At 52.7% G+C, this 25,264-nt stretch overlaps 1 protein-coding gene across 2 annotated transcripts in view; it reads right to left on the bottom strand.

The window, feature by feature from the left end:
* The window catches only part of dcc (DCC netrin 1 receptor), an 82,390-nt gene that overhangs the window by 7,688 nt on the left and 49,438 nt on the right, over nt 1-25,264 (bottom strand). Inside the window, exons 13-25 of one of the 2 annotated variants that reach the window (XM_055225691.1) lie at nt 23,709-23,865; nt 21,850-21,960; nt 19,187-19,381; nt 16,455-16,550; nt 13,625-13,863; nt 12,368-12,506; nt 10,454-10,561; nt 3,530-3,724; nt 3,137-3,169; nt 2,474-2,539; nt 1,290-1,449; nt 942-1,159; nt 709-822 (exon numbers count right to left, since the gene is read on the bottom strand). In XM_055225691.1, the coding sequence (XP_055081666.1) occupies nt 709-822; nt 942-1,159; nt 1,290-1,449; nt 2,474-2,539; nt 3,137-3,169; nt 3,530-3,724; nt 10,454-10,561; nt 12,368-12,506; nt 13,625-13,863; nt 16,455-16,550; nt 19,187-19,381; nt 21,850-21,960; nt 23,709-23,865 (1,831 nt within the window). The remainder of the gene's footprint in view (nt 1-708; nt 823-941; nt 1,160-1,289; nt 1,450-2,473; nt 2,540-3,136; nt 3,170-3,529; nt 3,725-10,453; nt 10,562-12,367; nt 12,507-13,624; nt 13,864-16,454; nt 16,551-19,186; nt 19,382-21,849; nt 21,961-23,708; nt 23,866-25,264) is intronic. The other variant, XM_055225692.1, reaches the window with a different exon arrangement.

Raw genomic sequence — 25,264 nt, 5'->3', positions numbered from 1 at the left:
AAATGTACCACAATGTAAAACACAGGAGGGGAGAAGCAGAGGAGAAAAGAGGAGGAGAAGAGGAAATGAGGAGGAGCAGAGGCAAGGGTCAGAGGAGCAGAGGAGCAGAGGGTCAGAGGAGCAGAGGGTCAGAGGAGCAGAGGGTCAGAGGAGCAGAGGAGCAGAGGAGCAGAGGAGCAGAGGAGCAGACGAGTGTCTGGGTGAAGCTGCTGATCACAGCACTTCATCAAAAACTCGATCGATCCCTCAGTCTCAGGGTTTAGACCAGACTCCGCCCCCTGGGCTCTGATTGGACGACTCATCTGTGGGCGTGGAAAGGAAACAAGGAGCAGAAGAAAGGAAACAAGGAGGTGAGGAAACAAGGAGGTAAGGAAATGGGGAGAGAAGATGAGGAGGAGAGGAAAGGAAACAAGGAGCATGGGCAGAAATGGGAGGCGTCCTAAAAACACGTCTGTCTCCACCACCAGAGGGCACTGCACCACCACGTCTGTGAGAGAGGGCCACTCCACAGAGCTGACTCTGGAGGCTGTGTGGAGGTCATGCAGAGATCATGTAGCGGTCATACAGAGGTCGTGTAGAGGTCATGTAGAGGTCGTGTGGAGGTCGTGGGGAGGTCGTATGGAGGTCATGTGGAGGTCGTGAGGAGGTCATGTGGAGGTCGTGTGGAGGTCGTGTGGAGGTCGTGTGGAGGTCATCTGTAGGACTCACGCGTGTTGCTCGGCTGCTCCATGGGGATCATCATTTTGCCTCTAGTTCCTCGTCTGGCCCCCAGGGAGCGCTCCAGAGTGGAGATGGCACTGGACACCTCGTCTGCATCTGCTCCTGAAAAAGAGAGGGACAGGTGAGGACAGGTGAGGACAGGTGAGGACAGGTGAGGACAGGTGAGGACAGGTCTAAACCAGGTGTTTTTTCCTCATTTCTTATTGGTGAGTGGCTGGTACCTGAGTGGCTGCTCTTGCTGCCCAGCTGACTCTCTGATTGGCTGAGGGCGGGCTGGGGGCGGTCCTGGCAGGTCTGAATGGGCGAATCGCGCACGGAGGGAGCGACGCTCGGAGGTTTGTCCATGTTCTTCATCTCCATCTCCTCGTGGTGGATCCACAGATCTGGAGGCCTCAGCTCCTTCTGACTCCCTTTACGTTTACTGGCACTGGCCCGCTTCCTGTGGGACAAACGAGGGTCAAACCGGGTCTGGACCGGGTCTGAAGTGGTAGTAGTAGTAGTAGTAGTAGTACTTGTAGTATTTACAGTAGTATTTGTAGTAGTATTTGTAGTATAATAGTAGTTCGTACTTCCTCTGGTGGGCGGAGCTTCTCCTGGTGCAGATCAGCGCCACGACGACGATCATGACGACACTGAGCGCCCCCACAGACACCAGCACCACCACCAGCATCTGAGAACCCCTCTGAGGAGCCAGAGTGTGAGGAGGACGCACCTGCCCCACGGGGGGGCCTGAGGACAGACAGGTGCAGAGAGTGAGACAGGTGTGAGACAGGTGCAGTGAGTGAGACAGGTGCAGTGTGTGAGACAGTGGGTGAGACAGGTGCAGTGAGTGAGACAGGTGCAGTGTGTGAGACAGTGGGTGAGACAGGTGCAGTGTGTGAGACAGGTGCAGTGTGTGAGACAGGTGCAGTGAGTGAGACAGGTGCAGTGTGTGACTGGATCCTGCCTAAATCTGCTTTAAACAGGTTATTTTCCTTCTGTGGGGGATTCACTGCTAAGTTTCCCTTTTGTTTTTGTCTCTGAGTCTCTCCTCTCTCTTTGCTCTCTGTGCTAAGCCCCTCCCCTTCAGAGCACTAATGAAACTCCTGCACATCACACCAGGTTTGTCACGTCATAGTGCAGTTTGTATCATGTTTTTGTGTATTTATGGAGGATTGTCGTGTGGAGCGTGGGTGATGTAGGCCTGTGGGCGGAGCCTCGTACATGGGTGATGTAGGCTTGTGGGCGGAGCCTCGTACAGGCTCATACTGCTAACTGCAAGGAGGTTTGAATAGAGCATGGACGACATTTAAACCTCTAAATGTTTTTGTTTGGGATCTGAGAGAAAGACACAAAAGTACATTTATCAGAAAACCCGACAAATCCCCTGGACCAGAACGACGAACTGCAGCAGACTGAAGGACGACAGCCAAACACAGACATCTGAACTCAAACTCCCAGGATGCACTGCAGCTGTGGGAGCGCTGTGATTGGTCGGTGGAGCAGCTCTTGTTTAATGCAGCGATAATGTGAAGAGTCAGGAGCTAACGACCACGTCCCACAGAGACACAAAGATAATTACACCTCAGGATAATGCACACACGCTAACGCACGCTAACGACAAGCTAACGCACGCTAACAAGGGAGGAGAGAGGGAGAGAGGGAGGAGAAAGGGAGGGAGGAGAGAGAGAGAGAGGGAGGAGGAGAGAGAGGGGGAAGAGAAGAGAGGGAGGGAGGAGGAGAGAGGAGGCGGTAGAGGGGGAGGTTGTTGTACCGTTGATGTTGCTGCGGTCGATGTGGGTGCTGTCCGGGTGCCAGTACGGGTGCTCGCCTCCGCGCCCTAAAACCACAGAAGAAGAAATGTGTGAAACATCATAAAGAAAATGCACAGGTTTATATTTATCTGCAATGAACAAACTGAGAAGAAGAAACAGAGAGAGAGACCGAGTATCACAGCAACCAGAGAGCCAATCAGGAGCGAGGCTGTTCAAGGTAACGCCCCTTCCCTTAGCAACGCTGTCAATCAATGTCAATCAAACCTGTTGCTAAGGCTATAGTGAAATAAAACCCCAGGATCATGTAGAGGGTTAATACATTTAAGACCAAAAGGACGAGTCGATGGAGCAGGAAGTGCGTCTGTGATCACTTCCTGTTTAGGACACGGCGGCGGCAGGTTAGCTATGTACATTTATATAAACAGTCTGTGGTGTGGTTGTTGTGGGTGTGGTTGTTGCGGGTGTGGTTGTTGCGGGTGTGGTTGTTGCGGGTGTGGTTGTTGCGGGTGTGGTTGTTGTGGGTGTTGTTGTTGTGGGTGTGGTTGTTGTGGGTGTGGTTGTTGTGGGTGTGGTTGTTGCGGGTGTGGTTGTTGTGGGTGTGGTTGTTGCGGGTGTGGTTGTTGCGGGTGTGGTTGTTGCGGGTGTGGTTGTTCTGGACTCACCCTGGTCGTTTGGCATCTTGTCTGGATGCTCCACTGAAAAACAAAAAAAGAAAAGTCAGACCCTCAGACCTGTGAGGCCCCTGTTCAAATTATTTTCATTATTAAGAGACATTTTTGGGGCAAAGCAACACCACAACCAGCCCCACAGAGAGACAACCAGCCCCACAGAGAGACAACCAGCCCCACAGAGAGACAACCTGCCCCACAGAGAGACAACCAGCCCCACAGAGAGACAACCAGCCCCTGCAGAGTCATGTAAAGGGCACATTTCAGACACAGGCTCATGCTCCAAACTATAACAAAATGAAAACATGTTTGAACTAAACCAGGTCTAAACCAGGACTGAACCAGGTCTAAACCAGGACTAAACCAGGTCTAAACCCGGCCTCTCACCTTTGGCCGTCCTGTAGGCCACAGGTTCGCTCAGGGGCCCGACTCCTTTGCTGTTCTTGGCCTGGATCCTGAAGTAGTAGACCGTGTCCAGGCTGAGGTTCAGGACTTGGTGGGTCAGACGGTCCCCGGAGATCGGCTCCATGGACCAGTCGTCGATGGGAGCGTTTTTGTCCAGGGTGTAGTACACGGTGTATCCTGCAGGGGGCGGAGGAGAGGAGTTAAAGCGCCACACACTCACACAAGAGCGAGTAAGTGTCGTGCTCAAGGACACAGCAACAGGACACGGACGACAGCTGGAGTCAAACCAGCAGCACCAACGTTGAACCCACTGGTCATCTGTCCAGCCTCTGTTTCAGACCAGTCCTCAAACACAGGTCTGTTTCAGTCTTGGTTGTGGAGGAACATCACCCAAAACACTTTGACTTCAGCCCAAAATATTCAACAGAAATGTAAACCTGCTGTTTGAGACTAAAAAAGTTTAGACGTGTTTTTGCACTTCTGTAAGAACATGCTAATGCTAATATATAAACAATAAAACCTAAACTTATCACAGCAGGTTCTGTTTCACATCTGACCACAGTCGAAAGGACAGAGGCCCGGGGGCCAAATGCGGCCCTCAGACCAGTTTTTATCGGCCCTTGAGCTCCTGCTGAACTTTTAACAGCAGATTAAAGTTTTTCTCCCACTATAACCTCAAACCTCACATCAGTGAGACTCAGACTAAAATGAACGTGTTTAGAGCCTCAACACACAGCGGCGCCGCCACAGCTGAGTTTAAAGCTCCGAGACGTGGCCATCCATCCATCCATCCATTTTCTTCCGCTTATCCGGAGCCGGGTCGCGGGGGCAGCAGTCTAAGCAGGGACTCCCAGACTTCCCTCACCCCGGACACGTCCTCCAGCTCCTCCAGTGGGACCCCAAGGCGTTCCCAGGCCAGCCGAGAGACGTAGTCCCTCCAGCGTGTCCTGGGTCTTCCCCGGGGCCTCCTCCCGGTGGGACATGCCCAGAACACCTCCCTAGAGAGGCGTCCAGGAGGCATCCTGAGCAGATGCCCGAGCCACCTCAACTGGTTCCTCTCAACGTGTAGGAGCAGCGGCTCTACTCCGAGCTCCTCCCGTGTGACCGAGCTCCTCACCCTATCCCTAAGGGTGCGCCCGGCCACTCTGCGGAGGAAGCCCATTTCAGCCGCTTGTATCCGCGATCTTGTCCTTTCGGTCATTACCCAGAGCTCATGACCATAGGTGAGGGTAGGAACGTAGATTGAGGTAAATCCAGAGCTTCGCCTTCCGGCTCAGCTCCTTCTTTACCACAACGGACCGATACAGCGACCGCATCACTGCAGACGCTGCACCGATCCGCCTGTCAATCTCCCGCTCCATCCTTCCCTCACTCGTGAACAAGACCCCGAGATACTTGAACTCCTCCACTTGGGGCAGAGACTCACCACCCACCCGGAGAGAGCAAACCACCTTTTTCCGGTCGAGAACCATGGCCTCGGATTTGGAGGAGCTGATTCTCATCCCAGCCACTTCACACTCAGCTGCAAACCGCCCCAGTGCCTGCTGCAGGTCCTGGCTCGAAGAAGCATCAGGACAACATCATCTGCAAACAGCAGAGATGAAATCCTGTGGTTCCCAAACCAGGCCCCCTCCGGCCCCTGGCTGCGCCTAGAAATTCTGTCCATAAATATAATGAACAGAACCGGTGACAAAGGGCAGCCCTGGCGGAGTCCAACATGCACCGGGAACAGGTCTGACTTACTGCCGGCAATGCGAACACAGCTCCTGCTCCGATCATACAGGGACCGGACAGCCCTTAGCAAAGAGCCCCGGACCCCATACTCCCAGAGCACCCCCCAAAGGACACCACGAGGGACACGGTCGAATGCCTTCTCCAGATCCACAAAACACATGTGGACTGGTTGGGCAAACTCCCATGAGCCCTCGAGGACCCGATGAAGAGTATAGAGCTGGTCCAGTGTTCCACGACCAGGACGAAAACCACACTGCTCCTCCTGAATCCGAGGTTCGACTATCGGTCGGATTCTCCTCTCTAGTACCCTGGAATAGACCTTACCGGGAAGGCTGAGTAGTGTGATTCCCCTGTAATTGGAACACACCCTCCGGTCCCCCTTCTTATACAGAGGGACCACCACCCCGGTCTGCCATTCCACAGGTACTGTCCCCGACCGCCACGCGATGTTGCAGAGACGTGTCAGCCAAGACAGCCCCACAACATCCAGAGACTTGAGGTACTCAGGACGGATCTCGTCCACCCCCGGAGCCTTGCCACCGAGGAGCTTTAACCACCTCAGTGACTTCAGCCAGGGTGATGGACAAGTCCGCCTCTGGGTCCCCAGTCTCTGCTTCTTCCTCGGAAGACGTGACAGTGGGATTGAGGAGATCCTCAAAGTATTCCTTCCACCGCCCGACAACATCCCCAGTCGAGGTCAGCAGCTCTCCACCCGCACTGTAAACAGTGTTGGTGAAGCACTGCTTCCCCCTCCTGAGGCGTCGGACGGTTTGCCAGAATCTCTTTGAGGCCGTCCGATAGTCCTCCTCCATGGCCTCTCCGAACTCCTCCCAACCCCGAGTTTTTGCCTCTGTGACCGCCCGAGCCGCGGCACGCTTGGCCCGCCGGTACTCATCAGCTGCCTCAGGAGTCCCACGAGCCAACAAGGCTCGATAGGACTCCTTCTTCAGCTTGACGGCATCCCTTACTTCCGGTGTCCACCACCGGGTTCGGGGATTGCCGCCGCGACAAGCACCACAGACCTTACGACCACAGCTACGAGCAGCCGCATCGACAATAGAGGTGGAGAACATGGCCCACTCGGAGTCCATGTCTCCAACCTCCCCCGGGATCAGGGAGAAGCTCTCCCGGAGGTGGGAGTTGAAGACCCCCCTGACGGAGGGCTCCGCCAGACGTTCCCAGCAGACCCTCACAATACGCTTGGGCCTGCCAGGTCTGTCCGGCTTCCTCCTCCGCCAGCGGATCCAACTCACCACCAGGTGGTGATCAGTTGACAGCTCAGCCCCTCTCTTCACCCGAGTGTCCAAGACACGCGGTCGGAGGTCAGATGACACGACAACAAAGTCGATCATCGACCTCCGACCTAGAGTGTCCTGGTGCCACGTGCACCGATGGACACCCTTGTGCTCGAACATGGTGTTTGTTATGGACAAGCTGTGACTAGCACAGAAGTCCAATAACAAAACACCGCTCGGGTTCAGATCGGGGAGGCCGTTCCTCCCAATCACGCCCCTCCAAGTGTCACTGTCGTTACCCACATGGGCGTTGAAGTCCCCCAGGAGAACAACGGAGTCCCCGGTTGGTGCACTGTCTAGTACCCCTCCCAGGGACTCCAAGAAGGCCGGGTACTCTGCACTGCTGTTTGGCCCGTAGGCCGACACAACAGTGAGAGACCTGTCCCTGACCCGAAGGCGCAGGGACGCGACCCTCTCGTTCACCGGAGTGAACCCCAACACGCAGCGGCTGAGCTGTGGGGCAATGAGCAAGCCCACACCAGCTCGCCGCCGCTCCCCGCGGGCAACGCCAGAGAAATGGAGAGTCCAACCCCTCTCAAGAAGTTGGGTTCCAGAGCCCAAGCTGTGCGTGGAGGTGAGGCCGACTATATCTAGCCGGTAACGCTCAACCTCCCGCACAAGCTCAGGCTCCTTCCCCCCCAGCGAGGTGACATTCCATGTCCCCAGAGCTAGTCTCCATGTCCGGAGATCCGGTCGTCGAGGTCCCCGCCTTCGACTGCCGCCCGGATCTCTTTGCACCCGCCCCGCATGGCTCCTCCCGCAGGTGGTGGGTCCACGGGAGGACGGCCCCACGTCGTTCCTTCGGGCTGGGCCCGACCGGGCCCCATGGGGAAAGGCCCGGCCACCAGGCGCTCGCTGGCGAGCACCCACCCCAGGCCTGGCTCCAGGGTGGGGCCCCGGTAACGCCAGTCCGGGCGACGTAACTGGCCTTGTTCTTTGTCTGTTCATGTTGGGCTTCTGAACCGCTCTTAGTCAGACCCGTCTCCCAGGACCTGTTTGCCATGGGTGACCCTACCAGGGGCATGAAGCCCCCGACAACATAGCTCCCAGGATCATTCGGGTGGTCAAACCCCTCCACCACGTTAAGGTGGCGGTTCAGGGAGGGGACGGGACGAGACGTGGCCCTCGATAATAAAAGTTTGGGCACCTCTGCTATAAGCTCTTTACACAACTTTAAGATATTTATAACTGGAGCTGGACATTCATTTTAAATTTGAAGCTCTTATTTAAAAGAAATAAACTAAACTTTAGGACCAATTTGAATTATTTCCATGTAATAAAGTGTGAATGATCCTGTCCCTCTGTAGGGGGCGCTATTGGACTATTCTAGAAAAGCACAATGTGCTAAGTTTTGAAAATTGTATTTTTCTTAAACATTTTCACTTATAAATGTGTAAATAATCTTGGCCCTGAAATTCCAGGAATCTAGAAAAGTAATTCCTGCTCTATCACCACAGGGGGCGCTACAACAGTGACAGTAAATCAGACAAATGCAGGTTTAGTCCTGGTTCAGTCCTGGTTCAGTCCTGGTTTAGTCCTGGTTTAGTCCTGGTTCAGTCCAGGTTCAGTCCTGGTTCAGTCCAGGTTTAGTCCTGGTTCAGTCCAGGTTCAGTCCTGGTTTAGTCCTGGTTTAGTCCTGGTTTAGTCCTGGTTCAGTCCAGGTTCAGTCCTGGTTCAGTCCAGGTTTAGTCCTGGTTCAGTCCAGGTTCAGTCCTGGTTTAGTCCTGGTTTAGTCCTGGTTCAGTCCTGGTTCAGTCCTGGTTTAGTCCTGGTTCAGTCCTGGTTCAGTCCTGGTTTAGTCCTGGTTTAGTCCTGGTTCAGTCCTGGTTCAGTCCAGGTTTAGTCCTGGTTCAGTCCTGGTTCAGTCCTGGTTTAGTCCTGGTTTAGTCCTGGTTCAGTCCTGGTTCAGTCCAGGTTCAGTCCTGGTTCAGTCCTGGTTCAGTCCAGGTTTAGTCCTGGTTCAGTCCAGGTTTAGTCCTGGTTCAGTCCTGGTTCAGTCCAGGTTTAGTCCTGGTTCAGTCCAGGTTTAGTCCTGGTTCAGTCCTGGTTCAGTCCAGGTTTAGTCCTGGTTCAGTCCAGGTTTAGTCCTGGTTCAGTCCTGGTTCAGTCCTGGTTTAGTCCTGGTTTAGTCCTGGTTCAGTCCAGGTTCAGTCCTGGTTCAGTCCAGGTTTAGTCCTGGTTCAGTCCAGGTTCAGTCCTGGTTTAGTCCTGGTTTAGTCCTGGTTTAGTCCTGGTTCAGTCCAGGTTCAGTCCTGGTTCAGTCCTGGTTCAGTCCAGGTTTAGTCCTGGTTCAGTCCAGGTTTAGTCCTGGTTCAGTCCTGGTTCAGTCCAGGTTTAGTCCTGGTTCAGTCCAGGTTTAGTCCTGGTTCAGTCCTGGTTCAGTCCAGGTTTAGTCCTGGTTCAGTCCAGGTTTAGTCCTGGTTCAGTCCTGGTTCAGTCCTGGTTTAGTCCTGGTTTAGTCCTGGTTTAGTCCTGGTTTAGTCCTGGTTTAGTCCGTCTTTGTGTTTAAATCCTGTTAAACATGATTCTAATTTGAGCGTGTTGCATTTTCACACAGCGCAGAGTGAAACGGGGTCGGGGTTGGGGGGGGTTGGGGGGTTGGGGGTCGGGGGGGGTCGGGGGGGGGGGGTATTTGAGGCAGAGTAGCCTGAGGGTGCGTTTGATTCGTCCACTGGGACTCACAGCGGTGCTTAAACCTGAAGGTGCGCTTGATTCGTCCACTGGGACACGTTACAGCAGACAGGTTTACAGCCGGGTGGAGCCTCGGAGCAAAGAACATCAGCGGCGCGTTTATTTTAAGAGCGAGACGAGAGACGGAGCGGCCGGGCGGAGATAAGACACAGATCTGTGCAGCAGATCAATGAGCCGTGAGAGAGGCGTCTGCAAGAGGGATTCAGAGGACCAGGGGTATTAAAGAGGGGTATTTACACCTACGGGGTATTAGAGAGGAGGTATTTACACCTACGGGGTATTAAAGAGGAGGTATTTACACCTACGGGGTATTACAGAGGGGTATTTACACCTACGGGGTATTAAAGATGAGGTATTTACACCTACGGGGTATTACAGAGGAGGTATTTACACCTACGGGGTATTAAAGAGGAGGTATTTACACCTACGGGGTATTAAAGAGGAGGTATTTACACCTACGGGGTATTAAAGAGGAGGTATTTACACCTACGGGGTATTAAAGAGGAGGTATTTACACCTACGGGGTATTACAGATGAGGTATTTACACCTACGGGGTATTAAAGAGGAGGTATTTACACCTACGGGGTATTAAAGAGGAGGTATTTACACCTACGGGGTATTAAAGAGGAGGTATTTACACCTACGGGGTATTACAGATGAGGTATTTACACCTACGGGGTATTAAAGAGGAGGTATTTACACCTACGGGGTATTTAACTGCTAGGTTTCACTGCTGTTTTTGTCACTCTGAGTCTCTCCTCCCTTTGCTCTCTGTGCTAAGCCCCTCCCCCTTCAGAGCACTAATGAAACTCCTGCACATCACACCAGGTTTGTCGCGTCATAGTGCAGTTTGTGTCATGTTTTTGTGTATTTCTGGAGGATTGTCGTGTGAAGACGGGTCAGATCCTCAGAGTTTTCCTTCCACCGTCCGACAACATCCCCAGTCGAGGTCAGCGGCTCCGCCCGCTCTGTAAACAGTGTTGGTGAAGCTGCTTCTGCTCAGGAGCAGAATTAAATGGGTGGATGTCGTGTGGAGCATGGGTGCTGTAGGCCTGTGGGCGGAGCCTCGTACAGACTCGTACTTCTAACATACTTGATGACGTGTAAACACCTCGTCTTTAATAACACAGACTGGATCTGACTTTCTGCTGCTCTGATTGGCCGATTGAGGCGCTGAACCCTGACCTGTGATTCGTCCGTTGGCCTCCATGGGCGGCTGCCAGCTGATGAGGATGGCCCGCGGTCGACCCTCTCGTCCAATCACAGTCAGGTCTTTGGGGGCGGAGCTCGGAGCTGTCAATCACACAGAAACACAGAAAAAAGACGATGAAATGTGTAAAATCTAAACCTGAGCCGTGTAAGGCCACATGAGCTACAGCCTGTGGATTTAAAGGGACACCAGGGAACTTTTATGTGACAGTCTGCCTCCTGCTTGTCTGAATGTCCCACTGTCTCTGTCTCTGCTGTATTTGTGTCCGTCACACTGAGAGCCCGCCCCCTGGTGGGCGTGTTATTGATATTCCTGTGGAGATGATTGACAGCTCTAATGTCCAACAGGATTAAACCAAAATGTCTCACAGCGTCTTTAAAATACTCAGGACAAAAGTGTCTGTCGCCCTGGAGCGAAATGTGTGAGAACAAAACCAGAAACTCACGGACAGGAGCAGAGCGACAGGAGCAGAGCGACAGGAGCAGAGCGACAGGAGCAGAGTGTGTGAGACAGGAGCAGAGTGTGTGACAGGAGCAGAGCGACAGGAGCAGAGCGACAGGAGCAGAGCGACAGGAGCAGAGCGACAGGAGCAGAGTGTGCAACAGGAGCAGAGTGTGCGACAGGAGCAGAGTGTGCGACAGGAGCAGAGTGTGTGAGTTACTCTGTTGCCTGGAGGAGGCGCTCACACACACACACACACACTCACACACACACAGGTGAAGTGTTTTGAGACACAGCAGCAGGTTTGGTCCAGAGAGCCTCTGGCTGGAGGGCGAGTGCTTAAACACGAGGCCACAGTGAAAATGTCCCAGCAGAGTCTGAGCGGGTCTGGACAGAGGGAGGCACCAGAGTGGAGTCTGTGTGGGGATTGCACCAGCGCCCCCTGTGGAGCGGCCGGCGCTCGAGGAGAATGTTAATGAAATCAACTGGACCCAAAGGAGAAGTGGAGGAGCAGGGCCCAGCGAAGAAAACACGAGACACGACATTTAGAGACAACAGACAGGAGTGAGACAGGAGTGAGACAAGTGTGAGACATGTGTGAGACAGGAGTGAGACAAGTGTGAGACAGGAGTGAGACAGGAGTGAGACAAGTGTGAGACAGGAGTGAGACAGGAGTGAGACAAGTGTGAGACAGGAGTGAGACAGGAGTGAGACAGGAGTGAGACATGTGTGAGACAAGTGTGAGACAGGAGTGAGACATGTGTGAGACAAGTGTGAGACATGTGTGAGACAGGAGTGAGACAAGTGTGAGACAGGAGTGAGACAAGTGTGAGACAAGTGTGAGACAGGAGTGAGACAAGTGTGAGACATGTGTGAGACAGGAGTGAGACAAGCGTGAGACAAGTGTGAGACGTGTGAGACATGTGTGAGACAAGTGTGAGACAGGAGTGAGACAAGTGTGAGACATGTGTGAGACAAGTGTGAGACAGGAGTGAGACAAGTGTGAGACATGTGTGAGACAAGTGTGAGACAGGAGTGAGACGGGTGCAAACAAGAGGCAGGTCTGACAGACAGGTCCCAGGGCGAGGGAGGCAGATGGAGAGAGAGGCGTAGGAACATTCTGAGTGACATGTTCCACCTGCTGGACGCACAGGGTCATTACCTGATTTGTGTCGTTCACACTGAGCATGCCCAGAAATTGGTACTGAAATTGCCATAGTAACCGTTCTCTGGACAGAGCTCATGTTTGTGACCACAGCCACAAAACACGGGACAAACACGGGACAAACATGGGACAAACACGGGACAAACACGGGACAAACTGGTAAAACAATTAAAAGACGGGTGAAAATAAAATGTGCTCGTGAGTAGGTGGGGGTCGACACCTGTGGGAAGGGCTGGACACCTGTGGGCGGGGCTGGACACCTGTGGGCGGGGCTTGTGCTCACCTGCTTCGTAGGTGGTGGCGTGCGCCGTCATGCTCCAGGTGCTGGACTTCCTGCCTTTAGTGACCATCACAGAAAACTCATACATGGAGTTTGGCTTCAGCCCCGTCACGACGTGAGAGAGAGCCGTGGTGTCTGCGGACTGAGAGAACAGGTCAGAACTCAACCAGGACTGGACCGGGACTGGACCGGGACTGGACCGGGACTGGACCGGGACTGGACCAGGACTGGACCGGGACTGGACCAGGACTGGACCGGGACTGGACCAGGACTGGACCAGGACTAGACCAGGACTGGACCGGGACTGGACCGGGACTAAACCAGGACTAAACCAGGACTGGACCGGGACTGGACCAGGACTGGACCAGGACTGGACCGGGACTGGACCAGGACTAGACCAGGACTAAACCAGGACTAGACCAGGACTAGACCAGGACTAAACCAGGACTGGACCGGGACTAAACCAGGACTAAACCAGGACTGGACCGGGACTGGACCAGGACTGGACCAGGACTGGACCGGGACTGGACCAGGACTAGACCAGGACTAAACCAGGACTAGACCAGGACTAGACCAGGACTAAACCAGGACTGGACCGGGACTGGACCGGGACTGGACCAGGACTGGACCGGGACTGGACCGGGACTGGACCAGGACTGGACCAGGACTAAACCAGGACTAAACCAGGACTAAACCTGGACTAAACCAGGACTAGACCAGGACTGGACCAGGACTAGACCAGGACTGGACCAGGACTAAACCAGAACTAGACCAGGACTAGACAAGGACTAAACCAGGTCTAAACCAGGACTAAACCAGGACTGGACCAGGACTGGACCGGGACTGGACCGGGACTGGACCAGGACTAGACCAGGACTAAACCAGGACTAGACCAGGACTAGACCAGGACTAAACCAGGACTAGACCAGGACTAGACCAGGACTAAACCAGGACTAGACCAGGACTAGACCAGGACTAAACCAGGTCTAAACCAGGACTAGACCAGGACTAAACCAGGACTAGACCAGGACTAAACCAGGACTGGACCAGGACTAGACCAGGACTGGACCAGGACTAGACCAGGACTGGACCAGGACTAGACCAGGACTGGACCAGGACTAAACCAGGACTAGACCAGGACTGGACCAGGACTAAACCAGGACTAAACCAGAACTAGACCAGGACTAGACAAGGACTAAACCAGGTCTAGACCAGGTGTCACATTATCCTCGCTGGGTCTTCTCTGCTTTTGAGTCTGACCTTGTATTTGCCGCTGGACGAGTGGCTGCTCTTCCATTTGACTGAGTAGTACCGGACCTCGGTCGACTTCTGGCTCTTGCTGACCGAGTTGTCGGCCCAGGACACGCGCACGGAGTCGGGCCCCAGGGCCACGGCCTGCACCCCCACCGGAGGAATCATGGGAAACGTAGTGCTGTCTGGGACGGCAGTGGGGTACTTATCAAAGAGGAAGAGGTCGTCCTCCGAGGGGTCAGGGGGGTCTGAGGAGGGGTCAGGGGGGAGGCAGGAGGTGCGTGAGGAGGAGAGGAGGGAGGAGAAGGGTAAAAAGAGGAAGAGGAGGCAGAGGACAAAAGGAGGAAGAGAAAGACGAAGAGAAAGTTAGAAACAGAACCAACCAGAAACATGTAAACACAGTGAAGCCTAAGGAGGTCTGAGGAGGAGCAGGTCTGAGGAGGAGCAGGTCTGAGGAGGAGCAGGTCTGAGGAGGAGCAGGTCTGAAGAGGAGAACATCTAAGGAGCAGCAGGTCTGAGGAGGAGCAGGTCTGAGGAGGAGCAGGTCTGAGGAGCAGGTCTGAGGAGCAGGTCTGAGGAGCAGGTCTGAGGAGGAGCAGGTTTGAAGAGCAGGTCTGAGGAGGAGCAGGTCTGAAGAGGAGAACATCTAAGGAGCAGCAGGTCTGAGGAGGAGCAGGTCTGAGTAGGAGCAGATCTGAGGAGGAGCAGGTCTGAGGAGGAGCAGGTCTGAGGAGGAGCAGGTCTGAGGAGGAGCAGGTCTGAGGAGTAGGTCTGAGGAGGAGCAGGTCTGAGGAGGAGCAGGTCTGAGGAGCAGTTCTGAGGAGGAGCAGGTCTGAGGAGCAGGTCTGAGGAGGAGCAGGTCTGAGGAGGAGCAGGTCTGAGGAGGAGCAGGTCTGAGGAGGAGCAGGTCTGAGGAGTAGGTCTGAGGAGGAGCAGGTCTGAGGAGGAGCAGGTCTGAGGAGTAGGTCTGAGGAGGAGCAGGTCTGAGGAGCAGGTCTGAGGAGGAGCAGGTCTGAGGAGGTCTGGTCCAATCAGATCTGTTTATTCCGGTGACTCTTGTGAATCGAAGCAGCTCATTGGTCGACATCATTTATAAACAAAGACAGAGTTTAGATCCTGTCCTCCTATTGGCCTCAGCTCTGAGTGACAGGTGGATTTAACCAATCACAGTGAAGAGTCAACGTTTACAGGAAGAGGATGAGGAGTTAGTAAAAGCTGAAGTTAAATCTGTCACTGGACAAATCGCTGTAGGACTGAAGAGCTAACGACACTGAAACTGTAAACAGGTTTTGTTTGTTGTGGAGGTCTACTGAGCTACACTAAGTGTGCACTGTTAATGTGAGCCTACTGGATTCTACCTCTATTGTTCTCTTTGTTCTCTTTGTTGTCTTTGGGTCTGAGGGTGCAGTTATAGATGTGGACAGATCATGTCTCAGGCCTCATTCCTGTTTAATGATTCTCTTTCCTACATAAATCTCGTCTTTCTCTCTCGTCTCAGTCCATTTCTTTTCTCTGCTCTGTCTCTCTCTCTGTTCTTCTTTCGTGGTCAGTGTCTGTGAGACGCAGATGGACAGACTGTGTCCTGAGCTGCTCTCTCTGTTCGTTCATTCTTTTATGGAGCGTGTGTTTAGTGTCTCCAGTGTGATGCTCACTCACTCTTCACTACATCTATAACTCCATCCTCAAACCCAAAACAAACAAAGGAAACAAAGAGAACAATACGGTTAGCCAAGATGCTAATAGGTGAGTACGCACCCATTAAGAGATGTATGATTATGATAATTATGACTCAGGCACAGTGCACACTTACAATACAAACAGAAACCTCAGTGTAGCGCCTCCTTCAGACAGATATGAGTCAGTGTCCAGAAGAATCTGACCAGGACTGAAGGAAACAAACGTCTTCAGTCTGAAACATTTTGTCCAGTGACAGATTTAACTTTGACTTTTACTCTGGATCAGACCAGGACTGAGGGACAGACATGAACCAGGACTAAACCAGGACTAAACCAGGTCTAAACCAGGACTAAACAGGACTAAACCAGGACTGAACCAGGACTAAACAGGACTGAACCAGGACTAAACCAGGACTAAACCAGGACTGAACCAGGACTAAACCAGGACTAAACCAGGACTAAACCAGGACTAAACCAGGACTGAACCAGGACTGAACCAGGACTAAACCAGGACTAAACCAGGACTGAACCAGGACTAAACAGGACTAAACCAGGACTGAACCAGGACTAAACAGGACTGAACCAGGACTAAACCAGGACTAAACCAGGACTGAACCAGGACTAAACCAGGACTAAACCAGGACTAAACCAGGACTAAACCAGGACTGAACCAGGACTGAACCAGGACTAAACCAGGACTAAACCAGGACTGAACCAGGACTAAACAGGACTAAACCAGGACTGAACCAGGACTAAACAGGACTGAACCAGGACTAAACCAGGACTAAACCAGGACTGAACCAGGACTAAACCAGGACTAAACCAGGACTAAACCAGGACTAAACCAGGACTGAACCAGGACTGAACCAGGACTAAACCAGGACTGAACCAGGACTGAACCAGGACTAAACCAGGACTAAACCAGGACTGAACCAGGACTAAACCAGGACTAAACCAGGACTAAACCAGGTCTGAGGACCAGAGAAGCAGAGAAGGATCCAGACGGAGTAGATCAGGTGTCAGAAGTATCAAGAACCAGACACAAATCAATACTAAAACGAGTATCTAGACTAGTTACTCAGAATCAGTATCGAGTATCGAGTATCGAGTATCGAGTCTACTCTAAATGGAGTTCTAGTTCTAGTATCAGGACGGTGCAGTACCTGAGAGTGACCTGGTGACGGCGCTCTCGTACAGCGGCACGCCCTCTCCTGCGTTATTAAAGGCCTTCAGCGAGATGACGTAATGTGAACTGGGCTCTGCAAAGAGAAGAGGTCAGAGGTCAGAGGTCAAACACACAACCTGCTCATGACAGGGAGGACAACCACTGTGCCACAGACAGAGAGAGAACACGCAAACAAGAGAGAATGTGGAGTTTGTGTGTTCCCTCTGTGTCTGTGGAGTTTGCGTGTTCTCTCTGTGTCTATGTGGAGTTTGCGTGTTCTCCCTGTGTCTGTGTGGAGTTTGCGTGTTCTCTCTGTGTCTGTGGAGTTTGCGTGTTCTCTCTGTGTCTGTGGAGTTTGCGTGTTCTCTCTGCGTCTGTGGAGTTTGCGTGTTCTCTCTGTGTCTATGTGGAGTTTGCGTGTTCTCTCTGTGTGTCTGTGGAGTTTGCGTGTTCTCTCTGTGTCTGTGGAGTTTGCGTGTTCTCTCTGTGTCTATGTGGAGTTTGCGTGTTCTCTCTGTGTCTGTGGAGTTTGCGTGTTCTCTCTGCGTCTGTGGAGTTTGCGTGTTCTCTCTGCGTCTGTGGAGTTTGCGTGTTCTCTCTGTGTCTGTGGAGTTTGCGTGTTCTCTCTGCGTCTGTGGAGTTTGCGTGTTCTCTCTGTGTCTATGTGGAGTTTGCGTGTTCTCTCTGTGTGTCTGTGGAGTTTGCGTGTTCTCTCTGTGTCTGTGGAGTTTGCGTGTTCTCTCTGTGTCTATGTGGAGTTTGCGTGTTCTCTCTGTGTCTGTGGAGTTTGCGTGTTCTCTCTGCGTCTGTGGAGTTTGCGTGTTCTCTCTGCGTCTGTGGAGTTTGCGTGTTCTCTCTGTGTCTATGTGGAGTTTGCGTGTTCTCTCTGTGTGTCTGTGGAGTTTGCGTGTTCTCTCTGTGTCTGTGGAGTTTGCGTGTTCTCTCTGTGTCTATGTGGAGTTTGCGTGTTCTCTCTGTGTCTGTGGAGTTTGCGTGTTCTCTCTGCGTCTGTGGAGTTTGCGTGTTCTCTCTGTGTCTATGTGGAGTTTGCGTGTTCTCTCTGTGTGTCTGTGGAGTTTGCGTGTTCTCTCTGTGTCTGTGGAGTTTGCGTGTTCTCTCTGTGTCTGTGGAGTTTGCGTGTTCTCTCTGTGTCTATGTGGAGTTTGCGTGTTCTCTCTGTGTCTGTGTGGAGTTTGCGTGTTCTCTCTGTGTCTGTGTGGAGTTTGCGTGTTCTCTCTGTGTCTGTGTGGAGTTTGCGTGTTCTCTCTGTGTCTGGACTCACCACAAAATGAGATTTTCCATTCCAGACGATTGAATAAAGTCTAAATAAATCTGTTCTCTCTGTGCCTCCTCCCTATGTCTCCTCTTTCTTCCCTCCTTCATTCCTTGTCTCCTTGTTTCCTTCTTTTCTTGTTTTCTTGCGTCCTCGTGTCCTTGTCTCCTCGTTTCCTTGTCTCCTTGTTTCCTTCCCTCTTCATTTCCTCGTCCATTTAGCAGAACATCTCTTACACAGATGCGTCTCTTCATCTCCTTCTCTCCTCCTTTTCTTCTCTCCTCATCTCATCGTGTCCTTGTTTCCTTGTCTCTTCATTTGTTTAGTGGAACATCTTTTACACAGACACGTCTCCTTGTCTCCTCGTGTCCTTGTGTCCTCATTTCCTTCCCTTCTTGTCTCCTCGTCTCCTCTCCTCTTTAGCGGTACATCTCTTACACAAACACGTCTCCTCGCCTCCTCGTCGCCTCGCCTCCTCGTTTCCTCGTCTCCTTCCCTCCTCGCCTCCTCGTCTTCTTGCCTCCTCGTCTCCTCTCCTCTTTAGCGGTACATCTCTTACACAAACACGTCTCCTTGTCTCCTCGTCTCCTCGCCTCCTCGTCTCCTCGCCTCCTCGCCTCCTCTCCTCTTTAGCGGTACATCTCTTAAACAAACACGTCTCCTCGTCTCCTCATTTCCTCCTCGTCTCATTCCCTCCTCGTCTCCTCACCTCCTCCTCTCCTCGCCTCCTCGCCTCCTCGTCTCCTCGCCTCCTCGTCTCCTCTCCTCTTTAGCGGTACATCTCTTACACAAACACGTCTTCTCGCCTCCTCGTCTCCTCGCCTCCTCGCCTCCTTCCCTCCTCGTCTCCTCGCCTCCTCGCCTCCTCGTCTCCTCGCCTCCTCGTCTCCTTCCCTCCTCGCCTCCTCGCCTCCTCCTCTCCTCTTTAGCGGTACATCTCTTACACAAACACGTCTTGTGCGTCTCATACATTTTAAAGTGTTTCTTTAATAATTGAGGACGTTCCCTGGTTTGTCGTTAGAATCTCGTGCGCTTCAAATCAAACACGTTTAATTATTCATCGTTTCTGTCACGGCGGTAAACGCGGCGAGATGTGGCCAAGACGCCGCGGCTCCGGGAACCCGAACATCTGCTGGTGTCACCTCAGACAGACGTGAGCCAGGATCTGCTCAGGACCAGAGTGTTTGGAGATGGACTGAGCTAACACGCTAACACGCTAACCGCCGTGATCCAAACAGGAAGTGAGCGTGCGCGAGATTCAACGTGAACTTTAACCTAATCCAAGAACCTCAGGACGTGTTTGCAGAGTTTAAACTACAGGGTCAGCGGCTTTTACACAGAAAAAGACACATGGAGACACAGGGAGGGCATCTGACACACATGACCCCCATAACCTTTGACCCCTCATGAGTCAAAGCCACGCCCACAAACACAGAGCGCGCAGGGGCGTGTCTTACCCAGGTTCTCGATGGCGTAGTATCTCTGTTTGCTGTCCACTCGCACCGTCTCGGCGTAGGGGCTGCCCACGCCGTAACCGATGATGTAACCGCGGACGAGCACGGCAGGCGAGAGGGGCGGAGTCCAGGACATGATGATGCTGTTGGGGAGGGGCCTGACGTGGAGCGAGGACGGCTGGTCCGGGACAGTGGACTCTGAGGAGGAGAGACATGGATTTACTCACAAAAGAACCAAGAACATGAGCCTGGAGGTCAAAGAGGAGGTGCTCTACTAGAGGAGGTGCTGTACTGTGGTATTAAAGAGGAGGTGCTCTACTAGAGGAGGTGCTCTACTGCGGAATTAAAGAGGAGGTGCTGTACTGTGGTATTAAAGAGGAGGTGCTTTACTGCGGAATTAAAGAGGAGGTATTAAAGAGGAGGTGCTTTACTGTGGTATTAAAGAGGAGGTATTAAAGAGGAGGTGCTTTACTGTGGTATTAAAGAGGAGGTGCTCTACTCTGGTATTAAAGAGGAGGTGCTCTACTGTGGTATTAAAGAGGAGGTGCTCTACTGCGGTATTAAAGAGGAGGTGCTGTACTGTGGTATTAAAGAGGAGGTGCTGTACTGTGGTATTAAAGAGGAGGTGCTGTACTGTGGTTTTAAAGAGGAGGTGCTCTACTGCGGTATTAAAGAGGAGGTGCTCTACTCTGGTATTAAAGAGGAGGTGCTGTACTGTGGTATTAAAGAGGAGGTGCTGTACTGTGGTATTAAAGAGGAGGTGCTGTACTGTGGTTTTAAAGAGGAGGTGCTCTACTGCGGTATTAAAGAGGAGGTGCTCTACTGTTGTATTAAAGAGGAGGTGCTGTACTGCGGTATTAAAGAGGAGGTGCTCTCCTGTTGTATTAAAGAGGAGGTGCTCTACTGTGGTATTAAAGAGGAGGTGCTCTACTGTTGTATTAAAGAGGAGGTGCTGTACTACAGGAGGTACATGCAGGTCTGATGTAAATGTTGTTGATTAAACGCTGCCTGAAGGAGCCCCCAGTGACTCATCCCAGTGGCGCTAACAGCCGCTAACTCCAGCTAACCCCAGCTAACAGCGGCTAACAGCAGCTAACAGCAGCTAACAGCCGCTAACAGCCGCTAACCCGATTAGCGCTCTGTTTGTCCCTGGCTGTGTCCCTCCGGCCTGTACCATCTCGTTAGCGTCCTCCCGGGCAGCGCCTCATTTCATTTGTGGAAGTGAGAATCTATCGTAACCGAGTTAGCGCCGCGAGAGGGGGAGCGCTAGGAGGGTTAGCACGGGGAGGGGGGGTTAGCACGGGGAGAGAGGGAGCGCTAGGAGGGTTAGCACGGGGAGGGGGGGTTAGCACGGGGAGAGAGGGAGCGCTAGGAGGGTTAGCACGGGGAGGGGGGGTTAGCACGGGGAGAGAGGGAGCGCTAGGAGGGTTAGCACGGGGGGGTTAGCACGAGTAGGAGGAGTTAGCACGAGTAGGAGGGTTAGCACGAGGAGGAGGGGTTAGTGTGAGGAGAAGGAGTTAGCGTGAGGAAGAGGGGTTAGCACGGGGAGGGGGTTAGCGCTCATGAGGAGGGGGTTAGACCTCGGGGGTGGGCTAGCTCCTCCCACCATGGCTCCTTGGCTCCTTATTTCCTCATTTCCTTCTCTCTTTGCATCCTTGCCTCCTTCTCTCCTTGTCTCCTTGTTTCCTCATCTCCTTTTTTCTTTATATCCTTGTCTCCTTGTATCCTTGCTTTCTCTCTCCTTGCTTCCTCATGTCCTTTACTCTTTGTCTCCTTGTGCCCTTGCTTCCTCATCTCCTCGCCCCCTCGTCCCCTCATCTCCTAGTCTCCTCGTCCCCTCATCTCCTAGTCTCCTCGTCCCCTCATCTCCTAGTCTCCTCGTCTCCTCATCCCCTCGTCTCCTCGTCCCCTCGTCCCCTCGTCCCCTCATCTCCTAGTCTCCTCGTCTCCTCATCTCCTCGTCTCCTCATCCCCTCGTCTCCTCGTCTCCTCGTCCCCTCGTCTCCTCGTCTCCTCGTCTCGTCCCTGAAGCAGCTGTTTTGTGTCGTTGGTTAAACATTAAATATTCATGTTTTTGTCTTTGGAGCCATTTACACGTGTTGCTCTCATCCATCACTCCTCCTCCCCCTCCTCCTCCTCCTCTTTCCCCCTCCCCCCTCCTCCTCCTCTCCTCCCTCTCTCCTTTCCCTCCTTCTCTCTGTTTTTACCCTTCAGTTCTTTTTCTTTCTCTCTCTTCAGACTAAACCAGTTTCATGTTTTGTGTTTTTTTCAGATATTATCCTTTTTTCCAGTTTAAAGCTTCACTCTGGAACATTTCAGCATTAGGTTTTGTTGATTTGTTGCCGTGGGACTCGTGACCTGTGACCTCGGACGCTCTGCACACGCTCAGACCGATCGGACGAGGGTCTGATGTGACATGTCCATAAACAGAACATGTCTCATTGTCCAGATTTAAATAAAAGACATGTTTAGTGTTTGTGTCTCATGTCCAGGTCGTGTTTGTGTCTCATGTCCAGGTCGTGTTTGTGTCTCATGTCCAGGTCGTGTCTCATGTCCAGGTCATGTCTCATGTCCAGGTCGTGTCTCATGTCCAGGTCGTGTCTCATGTCCAGGTCGTGTCTCATGTCCAGGTCGTGTTTGTGTCTCATGTTCAGGTGGTGTCTCACCGTCCAGGTCGGTCTCGGGCGTCTCCGCTGTGACCCACTCACTGAACGGACCTGAGCCGTTGACCGTCATGGCCGCCACCTGGAAACTGTACTGAGTCCCCTTGTCCAGACCTGAGACAGGAGAGAGACACAGAGGAACAGAGAGGTCAGACAGAGGTCAGGAAGAGGTCAGACAGAGGTCAGACAGAGGTCAGACAGAGGTCAGACAGAGGTCAGGAAGAGGTCAGACAGAGGTCAGACAGAGGTCAGACAGAGGTCAGACAGAGGTCAGGAAGAGGTCAGACAGAGGTCAGACAGAGGTCAGACAGAGGTCAGGAAGAGGTCACACAGAGGTCACACAGAGGTCAGACAGAGGTCAGATACAGAAGAGACTTAGTCCTGTTGTGCTTGTGTCTTTATGGTTCTCATCTCTGTTATAATTTACACTTTTTAAATCACAAAATTCATCTAAACCGACTTCATAAAACAAACAAATCCACTGACGTCCGTGTTATAAAACTGTGGTGTCCAGTGGAGCTGACGCCGCCATAAACGTCGTCACAACAAAGCGCCGCTGTAGCGCCCCCTGTGGACAGAGGCACGTCACACTAGAGCAGCACATTTTTATTCTGCTCTGGCTCTCCTGTGGCTCCTGTGGCTCCTCTGGCTCCTGTGGCTCCTCTGGCTCCTGTGGCTCCTCTGGCTCCTGTGGCTCCTGTGGCTCCTGTGGCTCCTGTGGCTCCTGTGGCTCCTCTGGCTCCTGTGGCTCCTCTGGCTCTCGTCTGGCTCCTGTGGCTCCTGTGGCTCCTGTGGCTCCTCTGGCTCTCGTCTGGCTCCTGTGGCTCCTGTGGCTCTCAGACTCTTTGATATTAAACCTTTTGTTCAGTTTTTCTCATTTCCTCGTCTGAGTTTTATCAGAGCTGCACATCTCCACCTCTGCTTCCTCCTCCTCCTCCTCCTCCTCCCTCCTCCTCTATCCCTCTGTCCTCTCTCACCTTCTCTCCATCTCACCACCCCAGCTCCCCCTCTCTCCCTCCCTCTCTCTCTCTCTTCTTCTCTCCTTCTGTCTCTAAACTCATCAGTCTGTATTTACAAAGTGCTTTTCATATAAAGATTGTGATACAAAGTCTTTCACATCCCCCTCCTCTCCTCTCTCTGCATCCATCTCTCCTATTGCCTCTTTGCCTCTCTCCCTCTTTCTCTCTCTCCTCCTTTCCTCTCTCCCCTCTTCATCCCTCTCTCCTCTCTCTCTCCCTCTCCTCATTTTCTCTCCTTTTTCTCTGTCTCCTCTCTCTCCTCAATTTCTCTCCTGTCTCCATCCATCTTTCTCTCCTCTCTTTCTCTCCTCTTTCTCTCTCCTCTCTCTCCTCTCTTCCTCTCCTCAGTCTCATCCATCTCTCTCTCTCTCCGCTGAATGCCTTTTCCGCCTGAGAGGACATGAGTATTAACGCCTGTTCCTGCCGTTGCCGTGGAGACCGGGAGGGGGATGCGGTCGCCGTGGAGATCGGGGAGGATGCGGTCGTCGTGGAAACGGGAGCATCGTCGTCGGGAGGAAGCAGACGGAGCCGCGGGCGCCAGTTTAACCCCGTGACCTCTCCCCCCGCTCTCCTCCGCTCTCCGCCGCTCCAAAACAGATTTATATGATACAGAACAAAACGCCCCGAGAGAACTGGACCGGACTGGACCGGACTGGACCGGACTGGACCGGGACTGGACCAGGACTGGACTGGGCCGGGACTGGACCGGGACTGGACCGGACTGGACCGGGACTGGACCGGGACTGGACCGGACTGGACCGGGACTGGACCGGGACTGGACAAGGACTGGACAGCTAGCAGGTCAGCTACTGGGTGAGCTGTCTGGGGAGAGGGAGGACGTACCGCTGAACAGGTGCCAGTAGTTGTGCGCCTCCACAGCCTCCTGGTCTCCGCGCTCTCCTCGGGGTCCTCGGGTGCTCTTCCTCAGTCGGACTTTAAACCCCGAGATGAGTCCGTTCTGGTCGGAGCGCGGCGGCGGCAGCCATGACACTTTTATGCTCTGAAAGAAGAGATGAGGAAGAAGGAGACGTCAGCGAGGAGAGCGTCTTTAAAGCTACAATATGTAACTTTTCTGGTTCCTTCGAATAAAAAAATCACATTATCAACAGCCCTCAGGACAAAAGTGCCCCTCCTGTGTGTCCTGCAGCATCACAGGAGCCTCCAGGGGGCGCCAGGCGAGCTCTGGACACACTAAGCCTGTCCTGAGCCTCACCTCCTGATGAGACGGACACTCGCTCTGAAGTCAGTAACATTTCAGAGCTAGCGTCGTCATGGATACAGCAAAAACAAACCTCCCAAATCACACGAACCAATCAAACGCTCCGCACGCACAAATCCCAAAATATGAAAATGTACCGTGACTGCTCAGTGTGCCCGAGAGTCAGCCACAAGAGCAGCCACCGAAGCATCTCACATGTTTTACAGATACTTCTCAAAAACATCTTGAAAAACACACATTCTCACAGTGATCTACCTCACCTCTCCACAGATCTGACCTGTCACTGCAGCTCGTCTCCATAGAGATACAAGTCTAGTCCTGGTTTAGTCCTGGTTTAGTCCTGGTTTAGTCCTGGTTCAGTCCTGGTTTAGTCCTGGTTTAGACCTGGTTTAGTCCTGGTTTAGACCTGGTTTAGTCCTGGTTTAGTCCTGGTTTAGACCTGGTTCAGTCCTGGTTTAGTCCTGGTTTAGTCCTGGTTCAGTCCTGGTTTAGTCCTGGTTTAGTCCTGGTTTAGTCCTGGTTCAGTCCTGGTTTAGTCCTGGTTTAGTCCTGGTTTAGTCCTGGTTCAGTCCTGGTTTAGTCCTGGTTTAGTCCTGGTTCAGTCCTGGTTTAGTCCTGGTTTAGTCCTGGTTTAGACCTGGTTTAGTCCTGGTTTAGACCTGGTTTAGTCCTGGTTTAGTCCTGGTTTAGACCTGGTTCAGTCCTGGTTTAGTCCTGGTTTAGTCCTGGTTTAGTCCTGGTTTAGACCTGGTTTAGTCCTGGTTTAGACCTGGTTTAGTCCTGGTTTAGTCCTGGTTTAGACCTGGTTCAGTCCTGGTTTAGTCCTGGTTTAGTCCTGGTTTAGTCCTGGTTCAGTCCTGGTTTAGTCCTGGTTTAGTCCTGGTTTAGTCCTGGTTCAGTCCTGGTTTAGTCCTGGTTCAGTCCTGGTTCAGTCCTGGTTTAGTCCTGGTTTAGTCCTGGTTTAGACCTGGTTTAGTCCTGGTTTAGACCTGGTTTAGTCCTGGTTTAGTCCTGGTTTAGACCTGGTTCAGTCCTGGTTTAGTCCTGGTTTAGTCCTGGTTTAGTCCTGGTTCAGTCCTGGTTTAGTCCTGGTTTAGTCCTGGTTTAGTCCTGGTTCAGTCCTGGTTTAGTCCTGGTTTAGACCTGGTTTAGTCCTGGTTTAGTCCTGGTTTAGACCTGG

Source organism: Periophthalmus magnuspinnatus, chromosome 12 (assembly GCF_009829125.3).
Source record: "Periophthalmus magnuspinnatus isolate fPerMag1 chromosome 12, fPerMag1.2.pri, whole genome shotgun sequence".
In the NCBI taxonomy this organism is placed as follows: Eukaryota; Metazoa; Chordata; class Actinopteri; order Gobiiformes; family Gobiidae; genus Periophthalmus; species Periophthalmus magnuspinnatus.
The sequence above is the reverse complement of the archived record's forward strand: the minus strand, read 5'-3'. Positions and strand labels throughout refer to the sequence as shown.